Source organism: Oncorhynchus nerka, linkage group LG22, assembly GCF_034236695.1.
Source record: "Oncorhynchus nerka isolate Pitt River linkage group LG22, Oner_Uvic_2.0, whole genome shotgun sequence".
Lineage (NCBI taxonomy): Eukaryota > Metazoa > Chordata > Actinopteri > Salmoniformes > Salmonidae > Oncorhynchus > Oncorhynchus nerka.
The window spans coordinates 65224011-65249470 of NC_088417.1; the positions used below are offsets into that span (position 1 = coordinate 65224011).

A 25460-nucleotide genomic window follows, 5' to 3' on the forward strand; every position below is an offset into this window, starting at 1 on the left:
AGTGCTGAGGTTTTGAGGGTTTTTACATCAGAAGTGAATAGTTATCTCTAGGAGCCTGATGGCGCTGGGTGGACAGGAGGAAGACACAGGATTAGGAGGAAGACACAGGATTGCTATAGGGGAAACGGGTGGACATCTGTGGATTAGGCAAATGAGGGGTTGAGGTCAGGTCAGAACCCCCTTAAGGGAGAAATTATGGTTTATTACCCTATTACTTTGTCTTCCTGTCGAACCATACTAGATGTAAGGATTGGAGAGAAGGAGGAGTGCCTAAATTGGAGTATATATACTTGTGGTGGTGGAAACATGTTTTGTCTGAATGCAGCTATATTGACCCACTGGGCAGAATAAACTTGGTTAAGCTTTCATAATGTCCGTTGAGTGTTTTACTCTTAGAATTAGAACCTAACAGACATCATAGCTTGGTTTTTGCTCTGACATGCACTGTCAACTGTGGGACCTTATGGTGTGTGCTAAATTTTGAGTCTCATAGCAAAGGGTCTGAATACTTATGTAAATAAAGTAGTGTCATATCCAAGAAGACTCGAGGCTGTAATCGCTGCCAAAGGTGCTTCAACAAAGTACTAAGTAAAGGTTCTGATTTCAGATTTTCTTTTATAAATGTGCACAAATTTCAAAAAAGCAGTTTTTCTATTGTAGATTGAGGCAAAATATATATTTTATCCATTTGTAACATAACAAAATGTGAAAAAAGGGAAGGGGTCTGAATACTTTCCGAATGCATATGGCATTTAGTAACTGCTTTTATCCAAAGTGACTTGGGGTCATGCGGGACCTTACAGATGTTGTATGTATGGCAGACAGAGTTATTTAATTTGTAAAAAAATAAATATATTTTCACTTTTAAGGGATACCTTGGGATTTTCTCAATGAGGCCATTATCTACTTCCCCAACTTGTGGATACAATTTTTGTGTGTCTGTGTCCAGTATGAAGGAAGTTAAAGGTAGTTTTGCGAGCCAATGCTAACTAGCATTAGCGCAATGACTGGAAGTCTATGGGTATCGGCTAGCAGATTTAAAAATGGTATCCACAAGTTCATCTGACTCTGGGGAAGTAGATAAAGGGCCTCATTGTAAAAATCCTGAAGTATCCCTTTGACATCATGGAGTATTTTGTATAGATCAATGACCGAATTACATCTATTTCAATCCTACTTTTTAATGCACTAAACACATGCACGCAGTCACATCAAGTGGAGGCAGCTCATTCATTCTAACCAAGACGACTACCATATAAAGACAAAAAGGCTAGATGTTTCATGTCGACAGCATCACTACATGTGCCACTTGAAATCTAAATGATGCATTATGAAGGATGACGTCTGTACAGTGAACAGATTGGACCACAGTGTGTTTCCTTACATCAGGGGTGAAGGGGGCCTTCAGCCTGCCAGCCTTCAGCCTTTTAAAGTTGATGGATCGGAAGATGTGGTGGGCCTTCACCTCCGTAGCACCCTCCCCCTGGCAGCCCAGCCTCTCACTGGGCTCTTTGGCCAGCAGCTGGGCGGAGACAAGAGTGAGAGATAGCAGTGTTACTAGGCAACAAAGTAAATATGTTATGCTGTTAAATTTATGAAAGATTGACTGATCTGCTGTATAGACCCAGTCGGTAATAGATAAAAATGTTGCGACCATGCCCATCTGTGGGGAAAACAACATGTGGTTACCTAAGTTACCCCATTGGCTCACAGCAAAAACTTGACATTTTCAAAGCAATTTTCTTGTCTGCTTGTTTTAGTTCATTACAAAACTACATTTAAAGAAAAGTGTGTCTAAAGATTCAACATTGCCTGCTCCCTAGCATTCTCCCTACTTAGAAAAATGTAATATTGTACGGCTTCCCTCACGCCCCTTTTCATGACGATGCTAGTAGCCACTTGAGTGTGAGTGCTAGTTAGCTACCGACCGGAACATTAGGCTAGCCAAGACCAACAACACAAACAAACGGACTATACAGCTACAAGTAGTGAGTGGAGTTACAAACGGGCTGTACAAGTTAAATGTCTTACCTGTGATTAAATGTTTTCCACACACACATAGCTACGTGTAGCCTACGCATCCCCACATTTACCACACCGAATAGCCTCAAGCCACAGGGCTCTTCTCGCAGGCTCTATTTCCTTACATGGGAGCATTGCAAACTGTGGGTTGGGATTTTTGACCTGGTTACATGTACATTTGAACAACACAGCAGCTTCTCGGCATATTTTATTGTTTCTGTATAACATCGACGACGAAGTTGCCTCTTACAATGAGGGTCAATAGGAAATAATGTTGGTTTTCCCCAATTTATGGGCATGGTCGAGGAAAATGCCTTATTATTATGTGGATACTGACTGGGACTATGTGTTTGGAGTTCGTTTTCAAATCATCAAAGACAACCTTCTGTGCTTATATTAGAAGTCATAAAAAACGGAATAAAAGCGTCCTTCATCCACGTACGTCACGAATGCAAATGTTTTTTAAACATGACGCTGCCTTCACAAATAAAAGTCACTACTATAAAGATATATTTTGATATGCAAAGCAAATGCCTGTGCCAACAGACAAAGCATGATCTCATGTTGTTGATAATATGTCCGGTACCATTTTGCAGAGGGACTTGGTGTCCTCTGAGAACTTGTCTGAGTACTCCTCCTCCACGTCTCTGACCAGCCTCTCCACGTCCTCACGTTTAATCTTCTTCTTGCGCTGCTGGAAGGGAGACTGGCCCTCGATCATCTCATACAGCAGACAGCCCAGCGCCCACCAGTCTGGGCTGAATGTGTAGCGCTCATTCTTAACCACCTCCGGAGCTGACACACACACACATTAGGATGACAGGCAAGCATACATACGTATGTGCACACAAACAGACACATGATTACAAATCATTTTAGAAGCATTTACGTAGTACTTATGACTTTATGAATGTCGTTGTTCATTTATACTGAACAAAAATATAAGTACAAAACGCAACAATTTCAAAGATTTTACTGAGTTACAGCTCATATAAGGAAATCAGTCAATTTAAATAAATTCATTAGGCCCTAATCTATGGATTTCACATGACTGGGCAGGGGGGGAGTCATGGGTGGGCATAAGAGGGTAAAGGCCCACCCACTTGGCATTCAGGCCCTACCACTGGGGAACCAGGCCCAGCCAATCAGAATACGCTTTTCCCACAAAAGGGCTTTATTAGAGACAGAAATACTCCTCAGCACAACCCCAGCACCCCTCAGACGATCCCGCAGGTGAAGAAGCCGGATGTGGATATCAAGGTCTAGCGTGGTTATACGTTGTCTGCGGTTGTGAGGCCTGTTGGACGTACTGCCAAATTCTCTAAAACGAGATTGGAGGCAGCTTATGGTAGCAACAGCTCTGGTGGACATTCCTGCAATCAGCATGCCAATTGCACTCTCCCTCAAAATTTGAGACATCTGTGGCATTGTGTTCTGTGACAAAACTGCACATTTTAGAGTGGCCTTTTATTGTCCACAGCACAAGGTGCATCTGTGTAACGATCATGCTGTTTGATAAGCTTCTTGATATGCCACACCTGTCAGGTGGATGGATTATCTTGGCAAATGAGAAATGCTCAATAACAGGGATGTAAAGAAATTTGCACAACATTTGAGAGAAATAAGCTTTTTGTGCGTATGGAACATTTTGGGGATTTTTTATTTCAGCTCATGAAACATGGGACCAACACTTTACATGTTGAGTTTTTTTGTTCCGTGTATATTGGTACTGTTCATTATACAGTACAGGAACCGTATATGAAAACAATATGTTGAATATCTTTTGTTGAATGTTGTTGAATGTTCTTACCCATGTACCCAACGGTGCCAACCCGACCCTTGATAGTCTCTCCCTCGGGCACATGGACAGCCAAGCCCAGGTCTGATATCCGGATATGGCCTAAAGGAACACAACACACACTGTGTTACAGTACACTGCCTAATGCTGGAACAGTTAACCTTATGTCAAATGACATGCTATCCCACAGACGATGCATACCAATGGAGTTCCCCGGGTACGGACAATCACGACACAACACAACAAGACACATACAGTATTACTTAGCATACCCTTCAATCCGATGTCATTTGACAGGCTATCTCCAGTCTGGAGTCTGAACAAGAGACTATGTATATCAATAGAGGGCTTCCTTTGGTCAAAGCAGATCTCATGAAAGCCATGTACTGTGGACACCTTATCTATTTTGTTTTGCTAAAGAGCACCATTCAGTGGTAGCAGGCTTCACTGACAACCTTGAGAAAGCAGGAGCCCCTATCTTGAGACAAGTCTTTTCATAGACAATCTGCTCCCTCTATTGGTGAATAACAGAATGGCAGCATTGGTTCACACAAGCAGTAAGGTCTGGTTACAGAGAGCTACAGTGTGTGTGTGCAGGCTTTCGTTCCAGCCCATCACTAACACACCGGATCTATTAATCATCAAGACCTAGATTAGTTTAATAAATTATTTTAAAGTAGTGCTCAGCTGGAACAACAAGGTATACAGGCTATTGTTCCAGGACCATGGTTGGTCTCCAAGACCAGGGTTGGTCCATTAGAATATTTATTTACTTGTATACAAGTGGGCATTCATATTATTGCTATCTCTACTCACCATGGTCGTCCAATAGTATGTTCTCAGGCTTCAGGTCCCTGGAAGAAGAGATAAATACCAGGAGTTATGAAACTAAGAACTAACTTTTATCGCCTCCAACAGCATTGTGAGCAGCTGAGGGACAGATTTACAAAACTTTGACAAGCTCTCCATCGCTCCTTCTCTCTTTGTTTCTCTCCACATCTTACTACTTATTGTTCTCCATCTCCCCCCTTTCTTTCAATCTACATCTTGCTAGCCATCATTCTCCATCTCTCTCTCTCCCTTTTGAAAACATGAAGCGCTCTCTCTCTTTCTCTCCATCCTCCCTTGTAAGCTGATACTTGTGTAAACACTAAATATGCTCCATAAAGTTCCTGCAGCCTTGTAAGCAGAAAGCTGAGTACCCGCTAAACCATTCCCCTAGAACAGCCTTGTGTGAGAGAGTGAGTGAGTGAGTGAGTGAGTGAGTGAGTGAGTGAGTGAGAGAGACTGTGTGTGCAGCCTGACCTGTATACGATCCTCTCTCTGTGCAGGTCCTCAAGGCCACAGGCCAGCTCGGCAGAGTAGAATACAGCCCTCTTCTCCTCGAAGCCGGCGTCTCCCATGTGGTAGATGTGGAACTTGAGGTCTCCTCCGTTCATCAGGGTGAGCACCAGACACAGAGCGTCCTTCGTCTCATAGGCGTACGCTAGACTCACCTCCATGAGAGACAGACAACACGGTCATATTCATTAGGCACCAAACAAAAGAAAACAGACTTAAACAGGGAGGGACTACCTGAACTTGTACAATAAGCGCTTGTTTTCGCCTACATTCTGTTATGGTGCGCCCTAATGAATACGACCCTGGGCTTAGAGACCAGTTTGAAGCTAAGAGAAGTAGAGGAGTGTGTGTGGGAAACAGAATGAACATCTAAGTCCACTTTTGGCCAGAACATTGGATCACTGACTGATGGATGTCCAAATAAAATAAGTCTAAAATGGATTGTGTGGGGTCACTTGAAATGAAAACAAACCCCACTGAACCAAACCCTGGTGTTATCTTTTAATTACTAGTGTTGTTTTTATTATTATTATTACGAGCTATCACACAGTCGTCTGGAAGAGCCATCTAGACTCAACTGGTCAAAAGTGTTTATGTTGCGGTCAACAGTTGAATTCGATGAGTTCAGACATCTTGACATCTTTGGTCGAAATGTGAGTAAGTGGTGCAGCATAATATATGAATGTAGATCATGTACTATATACATTAAATATATTACATAGAGTGTACATACAAATAGGATTTTTAGCCCAATTTTTTTTTTTTTTCAAACTTATGAGCGACTCGATCTATTTTGTTAATCTTTTCTCTAAATAAGCTTTGTTGGACAATTTAAGGTCAATACACTGCATTTCAAACAGTTAGGAATAACATAATGTAATCTAAATCAGGGCTTGAAAAATTATACCAAGGCTAAATATAAGCCTTCCACAAACAAGGCCTACTAATAATTACATTATTTTATCCAAATATACTGAACAAAAATATAAACGCAACATGTAAAGTGTTGGTCCCATGCTTTATGAGCTGAAATAAAAGATCCCTGAAATTTTCCATCCACACAAAAAATCTTATTTCTCTCAAATGTTGTGCAAAAATGTGTTTACATCCCTGTTAGTGAGGATTTATCTTTTGCCAAGGTAATCCATCCACTTGACAGGTGTAGCATTTCAAGAAGTTGATTAAACAGCATGATCATTACACAGGTGCACCTTGTGATGGGGACAATAAAATGCCACTCTAAAATGTGCAGTTTTATCACATAACACAATGCCACAGATGTCTCAAGTTTTGAGAGTGTGCAATTGGCATGCTGACTGCAGGAATGTCCACCAGAGTTGTTGCCTGAGAATTTAATGTTAATTTCTCTACCATAAGCCGCCACCAATGTCATTTTAGAGAATTTTGCAGTACGTCCAACAGGCCTCACAACCACATACCACGTTTTCCCATGCCAGCCCATGATTTCCATATCCTGCTTCTTCACCTGCGGGATCGTCAGACCAGCCACCTGGACAACTGATGAAACTGAGGAGTATTGTTGTCTGTAATAAAGCCCTTTTGTGGGGAAAAACTAATTATGATTGGCTGAGCTTGGCTCCCCAGGGGGTATATTCTTGTTCGGTATAGTTTAACATGCTTTTTTTGTTGTTGCAATAATCACTGATCTGGCTTTCATGTCTGTCGATGAAAATGCTCTTTTTGTTACAAATTTAACCAGAACCATGCACATCCACTAATAATGACCAACTACTTGTAGCAGGCATTATAGAAAATGAACACAGATCTCAAATAATCTCTAGTGAGTAGCCAGCTAATCTTTGTATTTCAAGTCTAGCCAACTTGGATCTATATGCTCGCTAACAAGGTAGAACAGCTGAACTATTATGAACACACGCTCCTGTCCGTCTCCAACTGTTTGAACAACAGCCTGTTCACTTTGTTTAGATCAAATCAAGTGGCTAACCTGGATAAGATGCTTACTTCTCAGAATGAGAACAGTTGCCAATTCCTTATATAAATGCTTATTTTTATTCTCATTGCACATTTATAAAACACAGACTAGAGAGCTAGCACATAATAGTATGTAGCTAAAATGCTGCTTACGGTACTGCAGAAACTGAGCATTCATTTTCCACAATAATGTTCATTGATAACTCCCGTTTTAGTAGGGTCTACTCTATTCTACATTTTGGAAGACATAAAAAGGGTATCGTTAAAAGGGAAAATCGACCAAACCTCAAATGCAAATAGCGAGTTGAAACTGTTTGTTTTCAGACAGGAAGAAGTGATCTTTTATCTTTGTTGCTGTGAGTGGCAAAGGGCGGGGCTTGGTGTCTGTGTGTGAGTGGGAAGGTGCACAGTGCACACAGCACAGAAGGAGCGAATGAGACAAGACCAAATAAAAAACCTAGAGACTTGCAATAAAGGCATTTGGAACATTGCGCTAAAACATATATTCAAATTATTTTGATATCGCACAACCCTACATACAGTGCATATCTTATACATACGTGACAAATGGTATGTGGTAAATAGGTAGCTCGAATACTTACTACAAACCTACTGTTGACTTTCTCTAAAATCTGCTTCTCGTTCAAGGCCATGGACTCTCCTTTCCTCTTCTTAATCCTCTTCTTCTCCAACTTCTTACACGCATACATCTTTCCTGTGGCTCGCACCTGGCAAGCACACACCTGATGAGAGAAGTGGATGAGAGAGAGAAAGGGAGAGGAGGAGGGTAGTAAATACAATGTAATGGTGGCATGACTCATTTCACACCACAAGATGACACCAGCTAAATGGCAGTTATTTCCCAAACACACAGTTTATAATTTTATAGGCCCATCAAATTACATCCAGACTGAGATCCTTGTTGGACCTTGTTGATCATTTACAAGTTGATGAAGAGACTAACTTTAGACTAACTTCACTTCTAAAATCTCCTTCTAAATGAAAGTATGCTTTAGTTAAAGAGAGAAACAGAGAGAGTCCTTACCTCACCAAAGCCTCCCTTTCCTAATACCCTGTACTGTCGGAATGTGTTCTTGGTGACTGGCTGCCTATGAGGACACAGAGAAGAGGGTCAATACAATAGAAAACAACAACTTTATTGTCCAATGTGGGGGAAATTTGCTCAACTTCATGGACATACACTGACTGTACAGCAGCAATGCACAGGAACATACACACCTGACTTTGTAAGTAAACGGCTTGACCATTACACTTTAACAATGTTTTTGCTTTAAAAATACTATTCTGTCAAATGTTCTGTTTTATCTTGTAGAGAAAGACTTGAGTTTGGCCCAGCACCAAAGACAAGATGAGACAACTTTCTTAAGGCCTTTAACAAGTGTTGGCATATTTACTGTGAGTCAAAGGATGCGTCCCAAATGGCACTCTATTCCTCACATAGTGCACTACTTTTGACCAGAACTCTATGGGCCCTGGTCAAAAGTAGTGCACTAAAGGTGCCATTTACAAAACAGCCAAAGTGATGAAAGTGTGTGGGTAAACTTAATCTATGACTATTATGGGAAAGGCATTGCACAAGCCTTGCCCCTCTGCTAGGCTGATGAGTGGAGACATGTTCTGTTTGCAAATGTAAATAAATATAGAGACCATTCCATGTATGATAGGCCTGCTGGGCTAAAGGTCTTTAAATGGCCCATATAGGACCAGACGGAGAGAACGTATTACACCAGTTTTAAGGTGTCTGCACTGGCTGCCTGTGAGTTTTAGAATACATTTTAAGATTCTTCTATTGGTTTTTAAAATCAATCCTTGATTGTGCACCCCAATACATGTCAGACATGAGTTTAAGTTATGTGCCCAGTAGGTCTCTCAGGTCCTCTGGCACTTTAACTATCACAAAGCCTAGGACCATGAGGCAGGGAAAGGCAGCCTTTAGTTATTACGCCCCCAGCATCTGGAATAGCCTGCCAGAGAACCCGAGGGTGGCCGAAACTGTAGTTATATTTATATGAGATCTTAAAACGTAGCTTTGCTTTTGCTTAGGGTGCTTTTTAGTTTTTCAGTCTCTATTGTTATTCTTTTGCTTTTTATCCTCTTAGGTTAATTATGTAGTAAATATTTCAGTTGAGTTTTTTCCTGTGAAGCACATTGTTAATCATTCCATGTCTGAAATGTGCTGTATAAATAAAGCTTGATTTGAAGTATGAGTACGAATGTAAACGAAACCAAAAGTGTAGGTTATACAGTACATCACAATGCCACTATCCTGAACACTATCAATCGCTTCATAACATTGTATGTGCGTTGTGTAGCGCTTTTAACAAACACTTTTGTCACAAAGCTCTTAACGGTAAACTGGCCTAAAAACCCATGAGACCAAGTTGAGGAACAGTTGATAAGAATAACTCTAGATAGGAGGAAACCTTGAGAGCCGCTAATATATATATATAAATCACATCAATATTAGAGAATTAACAGCAGAGCATATCAAAAACACAGCCCCATTGAGAGTTGAGTACACGTGACTAGGAGGATACTATGGAGCGGTGTGAAGTTACTGTAACATGTAATCACTCGTGCTGTGTTGAGGTGAGGTTCTCAGGCTGATAAGAGTGTGTGTGTGTGTGTGTGTGTGGGTGTGTGTGCTCATAAGTGTGGGAAGCAGCAAAAGGGTGTGTGTGAGTATTTGTCATTTTTACTTTGATTTCAACTAGTAGGCTACCATACCTCTCCAGCCACTTCCACTGCAGGAATCGGTTATAGTACATGCTGTCGAGGTAGTCTGCGAAGGGAGCCACACTCAGGTAGTCATGGATCAGTCTACAACAGAGGACAGAACACAGTCAGAACACATACAGCCCACTACATGACATAAACAGGAAATACTCTGGTCCCTCCCTAAGTTTTTTCTGGTCAGGTCACATGGCCAGGAAAATCTCCAGGCCCTACACATGTACCATGCTGCCATGGGCCCATCTCTCTGTCTACTATTCCCAAACATCAGTTCACATCTAAACATTCATTAACCCCAACCAGATGGAGGAATGACAAAGAGTCTGTTCATGTTGTGAGAATGTTCTAGAATATAAATGTTGCTGAATGGAAGGGCGGGTGATTGAAGTTGCTAGGGTTGATTGATTAGAACTATTTTCATCAGCCGCCACATACGCTCAATGCTGTTGACATGCCCATACAACAAGTGTGAACAACCTTTCACAGGATGTTGCACAATGTAGGAGACAATTTAAAGGAAAACTCAGAAATTCTGCCTCTTGGCATATTTTATCACTGAAAATGACCCTTTATTATTAACTGACTTCCTTCGTTGAATAATGGTGTGATCATCATAAAAATAAAAAAAATCTACCTTTTCCAATCTTGAATATATCCCATATGCTAGGTATTGATGTTAGTTTATTCTCTGTGACTGGGTTTCTGTGTTAACAGACTCACTTGGTGCACTCGTTGAAGAGTTCTTTACAGGGCTCCTGCTCTTGCTCCAGTCTCTCTGTAAACTGACCCATCATTTCCTCCCCCAACTCGGGGACATGATCCTCTGACTACAGGGGGATGGAACACAATACAGCGTGAATTTCATATATATGACATCATAGGCCCAGATTAAGCCCTCTCCTGAATTAAAAAGCATGCTCGATGGAGTATCTTAATTGAAATAGATTTTTAGATCGTGAATAGTTTTAATCTGGGTCCGGGAAACCACACGTCACCATTATTGAATAGTTGACATCAAATCACTCATTGGCTGAAAATAGGGGTTCTTCTACTGTACCTTTGGGCTGAAGTACTTGTCTAGGAGCTCCTGAGCACACTCCCTCCTCTTCTCATCTGGACTGACCTCATACTCTGCCTGTGGGGGGAAGAAACAGTAACATACATCATTCAACATACACCTGCTCTAACAGGTCAGTTCTACTATTTCCACATAACAGTAGCCTACAATCTAGTACTTTCTGTACAACCTCTGATGGTACCAAATTACCACATCACTGCAACCACAGGGTCGTGTTCAGTAGGCACGCAGCCGTAGAACACTATTTGAAACGGAAGAAATACTACCTGAGTATGTTCATTAAACAAGTTTAATATGCATACTGAACACAACCCAGTCCTACTGTAAGTAGTACATCCCTTCACTAAGGCACAGTTCTACAGAGCCACATGCCTGGGTCTCACTCCCAAAATCATTTTTATTTTAATATTTCTCTCTGTGTTGTTGATTCCTGAATCCTGCTAAGTACAAAAGCATCAAGCCCATGTGCCATGCCATCATCCAGCCATCCAGCAGCATGACTTACAGTAAGCTAAGAGCCTCACTCTAAAGTGCTTCCGATGGACTCTCAGCACAACTTGTCCATAATGGTTAATGACAGTTGAGAAGGTTCAAATCTCATTTGCTCCTTCTCATGTAGCCCAGGCTCTGTGCGAGGCAGGAAGGAGACAGTGCAGTAAAAGCACATGATCACTACTTACAAAGTTTGAGAAGACTGCTTGATAAAAGCTGTTATGACTGTCCTGCTCGCTCTTAAATTCATAAAGTCAGCCACCTATTCATCATTTTACTGCCATTGACCATCTTCATTATGCTACTAGCTATCATCCCATTGAGCCTTTTTCTACTTGGCTTTTGCGTTTGTTAAATCAACCAGAGAGGATCTAGCTACAAGGACACTTCCTCATATCAATATTAGCGTGTGTGAGTAATAACGTGTTAGAGGGAAGGAGATAAAGTGGGTGGCTCATAACTGAGTGTGTGTGTGCGTTAGTTGGATCTGTCTGAAATGGATCCATGGCTTTCCCACCCAACCAGATATAAATACAAATTTAAAAAAGGAAAACAGAGACCTGTTCAAATGGACCCAAAGACAATCAGACCCATTTGGAAAAGGCCTGTGGAAAAACAGACCCAAACAGACCAGTGCCGGTTCGGATTTGAGAGACCCGTTCATATCCAAGAGTAGAAAGAGAGATAAAGAAACCCTCCGACCGGGCAGCGCCATCAATCAACAAGCAATATTGGCCAAGTATGTGTTCTTAACTGCCTATAACAAATGAAAGAAAAAACTATTCGTTGTATAGCATAATCAACATTTTGTAGCCTATTGTTTTATTGGTTTCTACTTTTCAAAAACAATATTTGTCCACTTCACAGATCAGCAGTCGGAGATGAGAGCTAAATGCATCATGTCATTCCTATAGGCCTAGACGTCCACTGTACGATTTGAATATTTAAACAAATGTATATATAAAAAGGAAGAAGCTTAGGCCTAACCCTAGAGAGACAGAGAGAAAGATATGTCAGTACCATGTTCCCATTCTACATTTTAGTTCTGACACAGATATACATTTCTTTGTACTTGTCTTTGTACTACTGTACAGATATAGAGCCCCACAGGGGAGGTGTCATAATATTGAACAGAGGCTGGGAAACACACAGTATTAAAATAGAGCCATGAATACATGGAACACTGCCACAACAGGTAACTCAAGCTAGCAACAAAAAAAACAAAAGAAAAACAGTTTAAAAAACACCTTACTGCACAAAGGGAACTGTGAAGAGACACAGCCATTTTAAATATCCTGTATTGTAATTTACACTGTACTATGTACTAGACATTGTGTGTATGTTCTGGAATGTCGGCTGTGTGTGGCGTTTTTAAATGTATGTATTTCAGTCCTTGGCTAATGCATTATGTCATGTTTCATATGGAACCACAGTAATAGTAGCTGATGCGTTTACAGCAGCTAATGTGGATCCTAATAAATACCAGAATAACAAATATCCATAAAATCTAGCGGTCAAAGCGTGAAATGGTTCCAATTGTTGTCCCACCATTCTTTTTTCCCCACATGGTATTTTATAAAAACTTTTAAAAAAGGGCTGTGTTTCGTAGGCCTACCCTGGCATGACGTTTTGATAACCATGTAAATCTCTCTCGGACAAAGTTACTTTTATCAATATATTCGGCTCTATTTATTCCAATTCGAAAATGCTAATTAGCGTCAAAGTAGACATCATGCATGGCTATAAATCCCTGCAAGCTCCTGCATGTCATCTAGCTGATACCTTTGCTAACAGGTATTGTGTCAACTTAAAACTTGCACAAGATAATTCAAAGAATTGTCAATTTAAAGAAATATAGACCATTTATTCATTACTATATGTAGCTCAAATTAGATAGTTAATCCTGCCTCAATGGCAGTCTCATCCAGATCATGGTATTTGTAGTTCTTTATGATAGCCACATTAGCATTTAATTTTGGGGGTAAATACGGGAGAATATATTGATGTCACCTTAACCGTGTAAATCTCTCTAGGACATCAAAACATCACACCACGGTAAGCCTACATGAAACAGCCATTATTTTAAGTGTTTATAAAATCCCCTATGGGAAAAATGTATGGTGGAAAAACGATTGGAACCATTTCCTTGTTTGACCGCTAGGTTTTAAGGGTATTATGACATACGGTGATACTCTATAGGCGTACAGACAGAGGCTAATTCATACATTTTTTATAAAGATAAGCATTATATTGTTAGATTAAAGGGGTAACTCTGTTGCCTGGCTACCCAGACTCCTTGCTCTGGCCAAACGCTGCACCACTCCAATGGACGTTAGTTTCTTCTCCGCAATAAGTCTGGACCTGAGTACCTCCTCCAACATTCACCGAATGCGAACACATTCAGGGCCGTCTGATTGGTCCAGAAACCCATGGGTTGGGCCAGAGCTTTGAAAATGTGGCTTTGATATTCAGATTGGTTAGAGACGATCAAATTGCTGATGACTTCTTGTACAACGCCCCTCATCATCACAAACAACTTCAAATTATGTCAGTCTCAGACTAAAGTATGTAGAGAACGACAGAGCAGCGGAATAATTTATTCTGAGTCGACAGACTGGTAACCCTCGTAGGCCCAAAACATACTTCCTCACCTCAAGTTCAACTGTAGGAGTCAGTTGGAACGCTGGTGCGCTCTGCCTTCATAGGCCTGCATAGCTAAGCCTAATAATAGCCACACCCCACCATACCTTCACAAAAGTTTGACTTCAGTAGTAATATCAAAAGTAATTCAAGTCATTGTTTATAAGGAAAATACAAACATGTTATTATATTGTGGCATTAAAATAAGTTTTGCATCTTGCCCTCTTTGGTTTTTCCTCTTCGTGGTTCGAGTGTGAGTAGCACTACCGGTAATTCTATTATATTGCGGAAAACACAACATTAACTTAATTTGGCCAAAGAAAATGTCTCAACAGAAAGAAATAAACACAAATTTCAACCTTCAAAAGTTTTGAACAGGCTTATATTGCAGAAATTACCAACAAAAGTGAGTGCCTACCAAAGGCCCACCCAACAAATTACCGCAAGAGTCTAATCCTACAACAGGCCTACTTTTAATCTATCTTTAATTAAATACATAGCACAAACATAAAAAGACAGTTTGAACTTCATTTAGCCAAAACAAATATCTCAGCAAAATGAAACAAAAAACACTTTTTGCCTCATTTAAAAGAACTGGCTTATATTTATTAAATAGGCCTACAATAATAATGATATACAAAAACAAATAACAAATATGAAAATTAATGAATGTTAGAAAATTGCATCAAACCTGAAAAGCGAGTTGCACACAGTCCATTTGACTGCGCCAACATTCTTCTCATCTTTGTTCACTAAAACTTGTCCTTGAAGACATTCCCCTTGTTGGCTTCTTTAACAGAGGACACTGTCCAATCAGGTCCAGTCAGTATACATTTCAATTGCACATACCCGAGATCCGTGGCAATTACAGTGGGGCAAAAAAGTATTTAGTCAGCCACCAATTGTGCAAGTTCTCCCACTTAAAAAGATGAGAGGCCTGTAATTTTCATCATAGGTACACTTCAACTATGACAGACAAAATGAGAGAGAAAAAAATCCAGAAAATTACATTGTAGGATTTTTTATGAATTTATTTGCAAATTATGGTGGAAAATAAGTATTTGGTCAATAACAAAAGTTTCTCAATACTTTGTTATATACCCTTTGTTGGCAATGACAGAGGTCAAACGTTTTCTGTAAGTCTTCACAAGGTTTTCACACACTGTTGCTGGTATTTTGGCCCATTCCTCCATGCAGATCTCCTCTAGAGCAGTGATGTTTTGGGGCGGTTGCTGGGCAACACGGACTTTCAACTCCCTCCAAAGATTTTCTATGGGGTTGAGATCTGGAGACTGGCTAGGCCACTCCAGGACCTTGAAATGCTTCTTACGAAGCCACTCCTTCGTTGCCCGGGCGGTGTGTTTGGGATCATTGTCATGCTGAAAGACCCAGCCACGTTTCATCTTCAATGCCCTTGCTGATGGAAGGAGGTTTTCACTCAAAATCTCACGATACATGGCCCCATTCATTCTTTCCTTTACACGGATCTGTCGTCCTGGTCCCTTTGCAGAAAAACAGCCCCAAAGCATGATGTTTCCACCCCCATGCTTCACAGTAGGTATGGTGTTCTTTGCGTGCAACTCAGCATTCTTTGTCCTCCAAACACAACGAGTTGAGTTTTTACCAAAAAGTTATATCTTGGTTTCATCTGACATTCTCCCAATCTTCTTCTGAAACATTCAAATGCTCTCTAGCAAACTTCAGACGGGCCTGGACATGTACTGGCTTAAGCAGGGGGACACGTCTGGCACTGCAGAATTTGAGTCCCTGGCGGCGTAGTGTGTTACTGATGGTAGGCTTTGTTACTTTGGTCCCAGCTCTCTGCAGGTCATTCACTAGGTCCCCCCGTGTGGTTCTTGTGATCATTTTGACCCCACGGGGTGAGATCTTGCGTGGAGTCCCAGATCGAGGGAGATTATCAGTGGTCTTGTATGTCTTCAATTTCCTAATAATTGCTCCCACAGTTGATTTCTTCAAACCAAGCTGCTTACCTATTGCAGATTCAGTCTTCCCAGCCTGGTGCAGGTCTACAATATTGTTTCTGGTGTCCTTTGACAGCTCTTTGGTCTTGGCCAGAGTGGTGTTTGGAGTGTGACTGTTTGAGGTTGTGGACAGGTGTCTTTTATACTGATAAGTTCAAACAGGTGCCATTAATACAGGTAACGAGTGGAGGACAGAGGAGCCTCTTAAAGAAGAAGTTACAGGTCTGTGAGAGCCAGACATCTTGCTTGTTTGTAGGTGACCAAATACTTATTTTCCACCATAATTTGCAAATTAATTCATTAAAAATCCTACAATGTGATTTTCTGGATTTTTTTCCTAATTTTGTCTGTCATAGTTGAAGTGTACCTATGATGAAAATTACAGGCCTCATCTTTTTAAGTGGGAGAACTTGCACAATTGGTGGCTGACTAAATACTTTTTTGCCCCACTGTATATCAGACCCAACCCAGATCAAAGAAAAAAGTCATAATTTAGGACTGCACTGGTCCCGGGTCAGATCTCAGAATTTTAGGCCTGTTGGACACGTGAAGACCTCTAGCGTGCATGCATGCGCGAGTGTGTGTGTGTATGTGTGTGTGTACCAGAACAATATTTTAGAAGAATGCCACACAATGCTATGGGGGTAAGCCAGGGTGGAGAGAGGAAGATCAGGCTTATCATTGAGTCAACAGGTAGGGGCTCTGAACAACACACTGGTAGGCTAGCTAACCTGCTGCCCCCCCTGCACCTCCACATCACCACCTAACACTGCCCCTTTCCTCGCGAGACTGGGTGGGTAGAACCTAAACATTATTCTACAAGAGCGTAGTGCGGGGCATATTCGCTGAAAAAGTAGAGAAGAGGGAGGGTGGAAAATTGACACAGATTGCAACCCTTTGCTCCCAGAACTCAAGAGATCCTGTATTTCATGAGGGAAAGGAAAGGTGGATACCAAGTCAGTTGTACAACTGAATGCCTTCAAATGAATGATTTCCCCTCTCCTCTCCTTCCCCCTAACACATGAGAACTTGATACATTTGGACAAGCTCATTCAGAGTCCTTCAGAAGATGTGCATCTCGAGGAAAAACAAACACAAGCGTTTTAATCCTGCCTATCTGTCTTTCTTGCTTACCACAGTGTCCAGGAATTTGACACAGCGCCTCAGCTCAACCCGGGTTTCACAGAACTGGCGAAAGAGCATGCGTCCGATTGGCTGCCGCTCACAAAGGCTGTTGTAGTATTTCTCTGTGGAAGAACACAAGACAGGGGTGTCAATGAGGGCCTCTCTCAGGGTATAATGAAAACACTCAAGCACAAAAACACGTTAGAAGTAAACAAATATATACTGTACTGTGCATAACGCACATGCTCACGCCTACTCAAAGGCGTGTGCACTTAAACATCTTGTATAGACATAGGGCACATTAGCAAATGTACTGTGAGTACTATGAGTATCAAACTATTCCCACACACCTCTGCCGAACCACCCTTTGTAGACGGAGAAAGGGTTATGAATGAGGTCTAGACGTACCCTACACACAGCACAATCTCATCTTCAACTAATTAATCAGAAACGGTCCATCGTCTCTCCACATGTGTAAATAGCTATGAAGAGGTATTTTACGTTTATGTATCCAAGTTATTAGGCCCCATTTCCCTGTCTGTCTGTGTAGTGAACAACAAATTGACAGAGGGAAACTGCGATTTGCATCTGCGGCTCAGGTAGATGCAAAAGAGGACACAGGTGACTGTATGACTCAAACAAAACAATGTGAGGATCCAGCCGAGCCTAAGGAGGACATGTGTAGGTGGCCGTTATTGAGTAAATACATTTGAGAGCTGCTGCAAGCTCCTCTGTAACCGGAGAGCAACTTTAGACACACACCAACGCACAAGCATGTGCACAGTGCACACACAGCTATTAGCCTGCTGTTACATTTTTCAGGAGCAGACATCATTTTGGAAGTGTTAGGCCTATGCATGTGCGGTATGGTACCTTACATGCTATCTGCTAGGGCTGTTGCGGTGACCTTATTACAGCCACACCGGAATCTCATTTTATGCACTCTGGACATGCTTTGGTAGTACCCAACTGTCTAACTACCATCAGGTCCTAATGGGCTGGTACTCAGAGATCTGTTGTCCCTCTTAACTACTCTGATATCAATGCATATGCAATCGAAAAACCACATCAAACACATCATCAAAACAAGAAAAAATGATGATTGTGCTGTTATAGAATATATAGCCTACCGCATTTTAAGCATTGCAGAAAAAAGTATAAAATGTCAAACTGATTTAAGAAGTGTTTGGTACATAATTGGTCTAGCTTTTGAGTGTGGACTGTATTATTATGGATACTGGATGGACTGGTTACCTTATGCTATGCCCCAAAATGTATACCCATGAGTCTGGTAGAGAACGTATAGCCAGCCCTAGGTGATGCTGTTGGTTCACTGATTGTGCAGGGCAGGCTTACAGTTAGCCTACAATTAGTGAATTTGGATTTGATTTTTAATAGCCTAGTAATAGGGAATGTTTGTATCACCTGTCAGGCAGAGAGAACATGCGCCTCAAACAGATGTTGATGCGTGGAGTGAAGTAAGTTTTCTTAAATGTATTTCTCAGCTACTCATTAAGCACATGCTCTGCTATATAACCGAAGTAGCCTACAAAATGGACCGGCGTGAAAGCACGCGACCTCCATTCACTATTCGAGGGCATATAGATTTACATGTCTTTTTCCCCCTGCCCATTTGATCATTCTAATTTGGCCATTCCATTGGGCCATTCTAAATCGAAAGACAAGATTCAATTGAAATTTAGTCTGATGGATGAAAATATGATCACATGATGAAAGAACAGCTGTGCAGCCTGGGGCAAGGAACAGATCGCAAGCTTTTTTGCTACTTTCTCAATAGCCTATAATCACACCATGCTGCCCATATATGTGTTGATTTCTAAGACATTCTAAGGTTGGTATAGTTCACAACTAAAGTTGCCAAATAACTCAAAATCTAGCATATAGGACGTGTTTCGATTGATCACTTTTACATAACCACTTCACATGCGCACTTGCTCTGTAATGGGAAAAATATCCTTTCCATTTTATTCAGCTAAGTTCAATTATATTTTATAAAATCCTATAACATAATGGCATGTGACTTATAAACCGATCTTGTCAGCTAAATAAACAAGCCTAGAGCTTATGGTACTGATTTATTTTACTTTTTTAAATGTATTTGTTCAAAAGGCACATCAGCAGCTTGTATGCATGGAGGCCTGGAGATGCTAAATGTGTTACCATGAGTCCGTAGGCTTTTGCATGATATTAAACAGGCTGACAACATTGCATAACAGCCACAGCCCTACTCTCTACTAAAAAAAACTAAAGCTCTACTGTGCCTTAACCGGTGGCAACCCATCATTCAAAACCTGTTTTGAGCACCACCTGTTTAGCTAGAAAAAAAAGAAAAAAAATGTTAAGGTAAAAAAAACTAGTGTTGCCTGTTTTGCATGTTATTTTGGCATTAATATGTGTCACGTATCAGTTTGCAAACAATGTTAAAAATATATGTAATTGAGTTAATAATGCCACATACAAACATGGTCTCTTTTTGCTCTCTTGAGTAAGGCAGCTCTAAAATGCAGGTGTTTCAGCCTAGCTCAGTACTTTGTATGGTGGTGGGGCAGCCAGCGTAACATACAGAGCTAAGGTTTGCACTGTGATTGACTATCAGCAATGGGACACTACTCACCACAAACTCTACAGGGAGAGCTCAAAATGTCAAGCCCCTTGGGGGCTGCCATGGATTTACATTAGAAGTGCCCATCCAAGAAGGCTAAAGGTCATTGGCCACAGATAAAATGACGTCAAATCACGTTATATCTACCATAGCTTTAATTGGACTGATAATGTCAACATCATACTTTCAAAATCTTAGCTAGCAAGCTAGACAAGCAGTCATCATCATGAATCAAGTCGACAATCTACTGGCAAATCCTTGTATTATGAAAATAAATTATAGATAAAACGTATCGGTGCTGAACGACCATAGAACATAAACATTACACAACAAGTTGGAAATCGCAAATTCAACAGTGAGTGGTTAGGAAGGAATCAGTGGCTAACTGCAAGCATTGCAAAGCCATCAGTAGCCTGCTATTCAGTGAAGAGGGTGTGTGGTCCAAGTCTGGGTTTAAGGATCTCTTTTCCAAGCTTAAAATGATAAACATTCACATATGGCATGAGCTTTCATTGTTTGCTTATATGCCCCCTTTATTTATCCTACTGTTCTGACTTGGTGTACAGGGAGAATACTGTAAGAACGGCCCATGTTCTGAATTCAGTCGCTGTACATTTCAAAAGTGCTGAACAAATACCGCTGCTACTCTCTGTTGTTATCATCTATGCATAGTCACTTTAATAACTCTACCAACATATACATATTACCTCAACTAACCGGTGCCCCTGCACATTGACTATGTACCAGTACCCCCCTGTATATAGTCTCACTATTGTTATTTTACTGCTGCTCTTTAATTACTTGATACTTTAATTTTTTATTCTTATCCATATTTTTTAAAATTGCATTGTTGGTTAGGGGCTCGTAAGTAAGCATTTCACTGTAAGGTCTACACCGGTTGTATTCGGCGCATGTGACTAAAATTTGATTAGAATAGTTATATTGACTACGTCAGTCTTAGCTCGCTCATTACTGTCTTAATCTAAATTACGGATTGCCTCTTATCTTTCCCTTATGCCATAGTTTGTGCATCTCAATTGTCAGTGGAAACCACATGTTTGTTTTTTTAGGCAGTAAATGAGCCAGAATGAACCGTTTTACTGCCAGACAAGGCTCTGCTGATAGCCAGGTGTAGCAGTTGTAAGGATTCACTCCGTGGTGCTAAAAAGAAAGCTCTGTAGGCCCTAACAGTTTGTGGGCACCGTTTGTCACCATTATAGCGCAATTAATGCATTGTTTAGTGTTGTGTAGTGGCTTTGTGGCATGCATCTAAAACATGTTTGGGGGTTTGCCCCACCAAGATGTACTGCTAAAATCACCACTGGCCTTAACTAAATTAGTTGCTAGAAGTGTTATGCGCATGTTATGCGATAATAGTGTAGAGATTTCCAGTTACAGGTTGTAGCTTAATTTAGCAACATGCTTGTCTTATGTGTATGTCTTATTTGTCTATCATAAAATTGCAGTTTTGCCCTTTAATGACACTAAAAACAGTAGTACTACCCATTTCTTTCCAATAAATCATTTTGATAGATTTTCATGAGCTGTCGGTTGTTGTGGGTCTGTTGTGTATCTATAGGGCCCTATGTGCTCTGCCAGTGGCCTATGCTAGGTGGTCTCTGATTGGGTTGTACAATGAAACGATGAGGAGGACAAACAAGATTTGACCCACTAATGGCCGTTTCATGGAGATAATCGCATTAGTTACAATGCAATTTCATTTAGTCCCTGACAGAGGCTCTATTGACAGGAAGACAGTCGGAAGAGATCATGCAGCTCCCCCCCTTTGAGCCCTGGCCTTTTCACATCTATTGTTGCATCCAATGGATGGATTGTTTTGGCCCCGCTACAAGAGCACCTGATTCAACCAAAATGTGAGTCAGAAGATCGAGAGGTGAATTTAAGTCAGCCAAAAAATATGTATCACTGTATTTGGTGTAATTTAATACATAAACATATACACTTGATTCCATGGGCTCTTAAAAAATGTGTAGTGATGTTGCAATTGTGAAATTAATCCCACAAGATCACAGGCATTAAAACTAGGAAAACGGTAAGCTATTTGCATTCAGCGAATCTGTGCCATATTGCATTGGGGCTGATAGCCTGATACTGCACCCTGCCCTGTTCAATCTCCTCTCTCTCATTGCTGCTCTGACTGTCAATGGGGGCAATTCTAAGATAACAGTAACAAAATGTATGGAGAGAGGAGGGAGGCAGTGAGCACAGGCGCTATATGTTAAACCTGAAGCCAGTGCTCATTAGCTAACACAAAGAGTGCACAAAGCTTTATTGACCACCGGACGATTGGACAGCTGCTCCAGGCCGAGCATGGAGACCAGAGGGTCCCTCATTAGGGCTGAAGCCTGGGAGAAGGAGGGCAGTGGGGGAGAGGAAGAGGGGCGGCCTGGGCCTTTCTAAATAACCAGGTCATTCAGGAGATGAGAAAAGTCATTCAGTCAGTGACAGTCCAGTCATTCTCTGCCCCGTTGGGTGGCAGTGGCGTTAGCTCCCTGGGAGACTGGAAGGAAACTGGGGGTGTACATAGGTTTTCTCCTGCCCCACTTTAACAGAGGGTAGCAGACAATTTCTCTGTCAGGCCTCGGCGGTAAACACGGAAGTTGAGGGTTTCCTGAACCCCACGCACTCTCCCTCTCTCTAGACTCTCTTTGCAAACTGCAGGCAGAAGAAAAGCTTTGAGTTGGTGCTCAGACAACAGCCTGTTTTTATCCTGCACAATCTCAGTGGGAGGTTGTCTTTCTCTGTCGCTGTGTATCAGACAGCATCTGGTGAAGGTAACAAGCAGTAAACAATGAGAGATATCCAAATGTCAGCCGCTCAGGCCTGTAATGATGCCCCCTGTTGTAATGTGCCTTCTGAAAGTATTCAGACCCCTTGACTTTTTCCACATTTTGTTACATTACAGCCTTACTCTAAAATTGATTCAATAATTTTTCCCTCATCAATCTAAGCACAAAACACCATAAACAAAGCAAAAAATAGTTTTTGGACATTTTTCCAAATGATTTTAATTTACAAATGTATTCAGACACCTTTGGCAGCGATTGCAGCATTGAGTCTACTTGGGTATGACGCCACAAGCTTGGCACACCTGTATTTGAGGAGTTTCTCCCATTCTTCTCTGCAGAACCTCTCAAGCTCTGTCAGGTTTGATGGGGAGCGTTGCTGCACAGATATTTTCAGGTATCTCCAGAGATGTTCGATCGGGTTCAAGTATGGGTTCTGTCTGGCCACTCAAGGACATTTCATCAAGGAACTCTGTGCTGCCCTTACAGACTCCATTCATCTTTGCCTCAATCCTGACTAGTCTCCCAGTCCCTGCAACTGAAAAACATCCCCACAGCATGATGCTGCCACCACCATGCTTCACCGTAGGGATGGTGCTACATTTCCTCCAGATGTGACACTTGGCATTTAAACCAAATAGTTACGTCTTGGTTTCATCAGACCAGAGAATCTGTGGGCTGTCATGTGCCTTTTACAAAGGAGTGTCTTCCGTCTGGCCACCCTACCATCAAGGCCTGATTGGTGGAGATGGTTTTCCTTCTGGAAGGTTCTCCCATCTCCACAGAGGAACTCTAGAGCTCGGTCATAGTGACCATCGGGTTCTTGGTCACCTCCCTGAGGGAGCATATAGCACTGGCTCCCAGGTCATCATCAGTTAATTGTTTAACATCCGGATGTCTTTCCAACAACAGCCTCTCTGTGACAGCCTGGTCTGAGTTTGTAGCTTAAAGCATGAACATTATGGTGAGAATATGACACAAACAAGACCTCTTCGCAACACTGTCAAGCTTTGTGTTGTGCCATGCCTTTTTCCTGGAGGACAAAAAGAAGATTGCATTGACCTCCCACTACGTGGGTCGTTTTAGTTTGGGGCAACAGGAATACGACAAAGTGGATCTCAAGCGGAGCTTTAGAAAATAACACTTAAAGGAATGCTCCGAAGCCTTAGGAGTCGGTTTCAGCGTTGATGAAAAGCTAGTCAAATTTATATTTGCAATTCACCAGGTCATAACACTGTGACGATGTCCTTTGAAAAAAAATTCAAAACACGATGATTAAGAAGACTTTACTGAGCGTGTGTGTGTGTGTGTGTGTGTGTGTGTGTGTGAGTGTATGTATGTATATGTGCGTATTAGAAGGAAAATAACATCTAGGAATAGGCCTAGCCATTGGGGTGAGTTTTTAAATAAACCAAAGACCTTAGGGCAGTCCTGTTATCTTCTAAGCTCATCTTAACAGCTTATTCCTGCTCACAATGTTTACATTGTTTGGCTCTTGACAACCATTATCGTTCATAACTTCATAAAGGGACATTTTCAAGAATTGTGAGAGTGTACAGAATGCCATTTTGACTGTCTGAGGACCCATGACTATGATCGACATTAAGTGAATGAACAAACCAACAATTCAGAACCGTTTAAGCCTGTCCTTGTTTCCCCCGCCCCTAAATGCACCACTTGCACGAAGTGCTGTTTTCACTTCCTGATTGAAGCAAGTTGAGCCTCAGCTGAAGAGGAAAGCACTGTACCGTTAGACTCCAGTGGAGCACCAAGAGCCTAAGTGAACAATGCACCACTAGACTCAAGACTACTTCACCCACATGTTTCTACCACCACCATTCCCACGTTTCAGCACGGCAACACTGTCTGACAATACTGAGATGTAGGCCAAGCAGCCTAGTCTATAGAGCTAGCTGTTGTAGCTTCATTCAGAAAGCACAGTAAAGAAAAATACATTTGTTCATAACCTCAGGGGAAAATAAAACATTTGAATGATCAGGGAACAATCAATGTGTCTATTGTAGGTATGGAAGGCCACCATGGGAGCTGGAGTCATAACCCAGAAGGCCCTTGGCCAGATGGAGCCTCAGCCCAGTGGATGCATCTCAACATAATGTATTATGGAGATAAATCATGACAATCATATGATTCCATTTAACCTTAATAAGGGACTGTTTCTTTCTTTGTCCACCACCCACTACCCCCAACAACCTACTGAATGAAACCGGACTCAAATCCATAAAATTGTGCTGCCCTTACAGACAAGATGGGTAAGAACTAGGAACAGGAACCACAATACAATTGTTTGCCCCTAATTTCATGACACTTTGATGGACAGGAAGCGTAGTGAGATTTTGCAATGAGTAAATGGTGTCAACGTGGTGTTGTAACAAACTGCTCCAAACTGGGTGTAGGCCATTGACTGTACTGACACCCTTGAAAACAGCCATCTCATCCTAAAAGTTGGGCTTTGATCTTCCACTATATACAGTGGGGAGAACAAGTATTTGATACACTGCCGATGTTGCAGGTTGTCCTACTTACAAAGCATGTAGAGGTATGTAATTTTTATCATAGGTACACTTCAACTGTGAGACGGAATCTAAAACAAAAATCCAGAAAATCACATTGCATGATTTGTAAGTAATTCATTTGCATTTTATTGCATGACATAAGTATTTGACACATCAGAAAAGCAGAACTCAATATTTGGTACAGAAACCTTTGTTTGCAATTACAGAGATCATACGTTTCCTGTAGTTCTTGACCAGGTTTGCACACACTGCAGCAGGGATTTTGGCCCACTCCTCCATACAGACCTTCTCCAGATCCTTCAGGTTTCGGG

General features: G+C 41.4%; 1 protein-coding gene across 1 annotated transcript in view; it reads right to left on the reverse strand.

Annotated features, from left to right (window-relative positions):
• The window catches only part of LOC115105505 (G protein-coupled receptor kinase 6-like), a 54336-nt gene that overhangs the window by 16070 nt on the left and 12806 nt on the right, over positions 1 to 25460 (reverse strand). The window contains exons 3-13 of the mRNA XM_029627629.2: positions 17195 to 17307; positions 10926 to 11003; positions 10589 to 10695; positions 9863 to 9955; positions 8160 to 8223; positions 7717 to 7857; positions 5126 to 5316; positions 4637 to 4674; positions 3833 to 3922; positions 2609 to 2817; positions 1385 to 1522 (exon numbers count right to left, since the gene is read on the reverse strand). Of these exons, the coding sequence (XP_029483489.1) occupies positions 1385 to 1522; positions 2609 to 2817; positions 3833 to 3922; positions 4637 to 4674; positions 5126 to 5316; positions 7717 to 7857; positions 8160 to 8223; positions 9863 to 9955; positions 10589 to 10695; positions 10926 to 11003; positions 17195 to 17307 (1262 nt within the window). The remainder of the gene's footprint in view (positions 1 to 1384; positions 1523 to 2608; positions 2818 to 3832; positions 3923 to 4636; positions 4675 to 5125; positions 5317 to 7716; positions 7858 to 8159; positions 8224 to 9862; positions 9956 to 10588; positions 10696 to 10925; positions 11004 to 17194; positions 17308 to 25460) is intronic.